Source organism: Egretta garzetta, unplaced genomic scaffold (assembly GCF_000687185.1).
Source record: "Egretta garzetta isolate BGI_Z169 unplaced genomic scaffold, ASM68718v1 scaffold85, whole genome shotgun sequence".
NCBI lineage: Eukaryota > Metazoa > Chordata > Aves > Pelecaniformes > Ardeidae > Egretta > Egretta garzetta.
The window spans coordinates 2256010-2257064 of record NW_009259718.1 but is presented as its reverse complement, the minus strand read 5'-3'; the positions used below and the strand labels follow the sequence as shown (position 1 = coordinate 2257064).

Genomic DNA, 1055 nt, shown 5'->3' with positions numbered 1-1055 from the left:
TTGAGTAGAAAGGAGCACAAGAGAATAAGAGAAGGTCAAAGACTGTAGCAACACACCTGTAGAAAACCACAGCTACAGAGGAAAGTCTGGGAAGCAAGAGAGAAGCAAAGCAGAGAGCAAGTTAGCCAGGCACCTGCAATGCAGTACAGACAGACAAGCACCTGCAGTATCTGCGGTGCTGTCTCCAGACAGCTCGGATAACAGTCCCATCATGCAAAAGATGCCAGTCAGCCCTGAGCACCTCAACACCAGGCTGCGGTTAGTAATGAACAAGCCTGCCAAGTGTGGAGCCAGACTCTTCCACAGTGAAAAATGAGGAATCTGCCTGCTGGGGAGAAAACAGGTCTGGAAGTTGTCTTTGGCAGGAAGGATACAATTCTCACCATCTCCCTCTCCTCTTCCAAAACAAGTGGCTCCCTCGTCCTTTCCCAGAGGCGCAGGGACTTGTCATGGGACGCTGACACCACGTAGTCTCCATTGGGACTGAGTGCCAAACACCACACCTCCTGGTGATGCCCCTGCATGGCAGACAGAAGAGGCAAGACATGAACACCACCCAGCTCTCAGCCCCTGAGGGAAGTGCTGCTCATGCAGGGATAATGCTTCCTTTCAAAAGTCTCCAAAACTTCCTACCTCCAGTGTCTGGATGTGCTCAAATTTATCTGCATCCCACTGCTTAATCTTGCTGTCCTTCCCAGCTGTGAAGAAGAGATGGGATTTCGCAACAAACTGCAGATACATCACACTGGAAGAGAAAAAGGCTCAAATTCACCCACTTGGGGAATACTGCAGACCTCCCCCCACTCTATGCTGGACACAAGGGTTATTGCTGGATCACAGCTCCATGGAGACAAGATAGCCCACAGCCCAGAGATGCTGTAGGATTTGACTGACCTGTCATCATGGGCAAAGAGAGAGCGGTGACAGTCCCCAAAATCCAAGCCCCAAATCTTCACATTCCTGTCAGCAGAGCCGGTTGCAATTAAGGTCCCATCCTACAGAGCAACAGAGAGGAGGGTGTGGGTAGCTGGCTGGCAGCCCCATGAGGAATTACT

General features: G+C 51.1%; 1 protein-coding gene across 1 annotated transcript in view; it reads right to left on the bottom strand.

Annotated features, from left to right (window-relative positions):
• WDR3 (WD repeat domain 3) overlaps positions 1–1055 on the bottom strand; it is a 22609-nt gene that overhangs the window by 7760 nt on the left and 13794 nt on the right. The window contains exons 16-18 of the mRNA XM_009639170.2: positions 895–995; positions 634–745; positions 384–518 (exon numbers count right to left, since the gene is read on the bottom strand). Coding sequence (XP_009637465.1) covers positions 384–518; positions 634–745; positions 895–995 — 348 coding nt within the window. The remainder of the gene's footprint in view (positions 1–383; positions 519–633; positions 746–894; positions 996–1055) is intronic.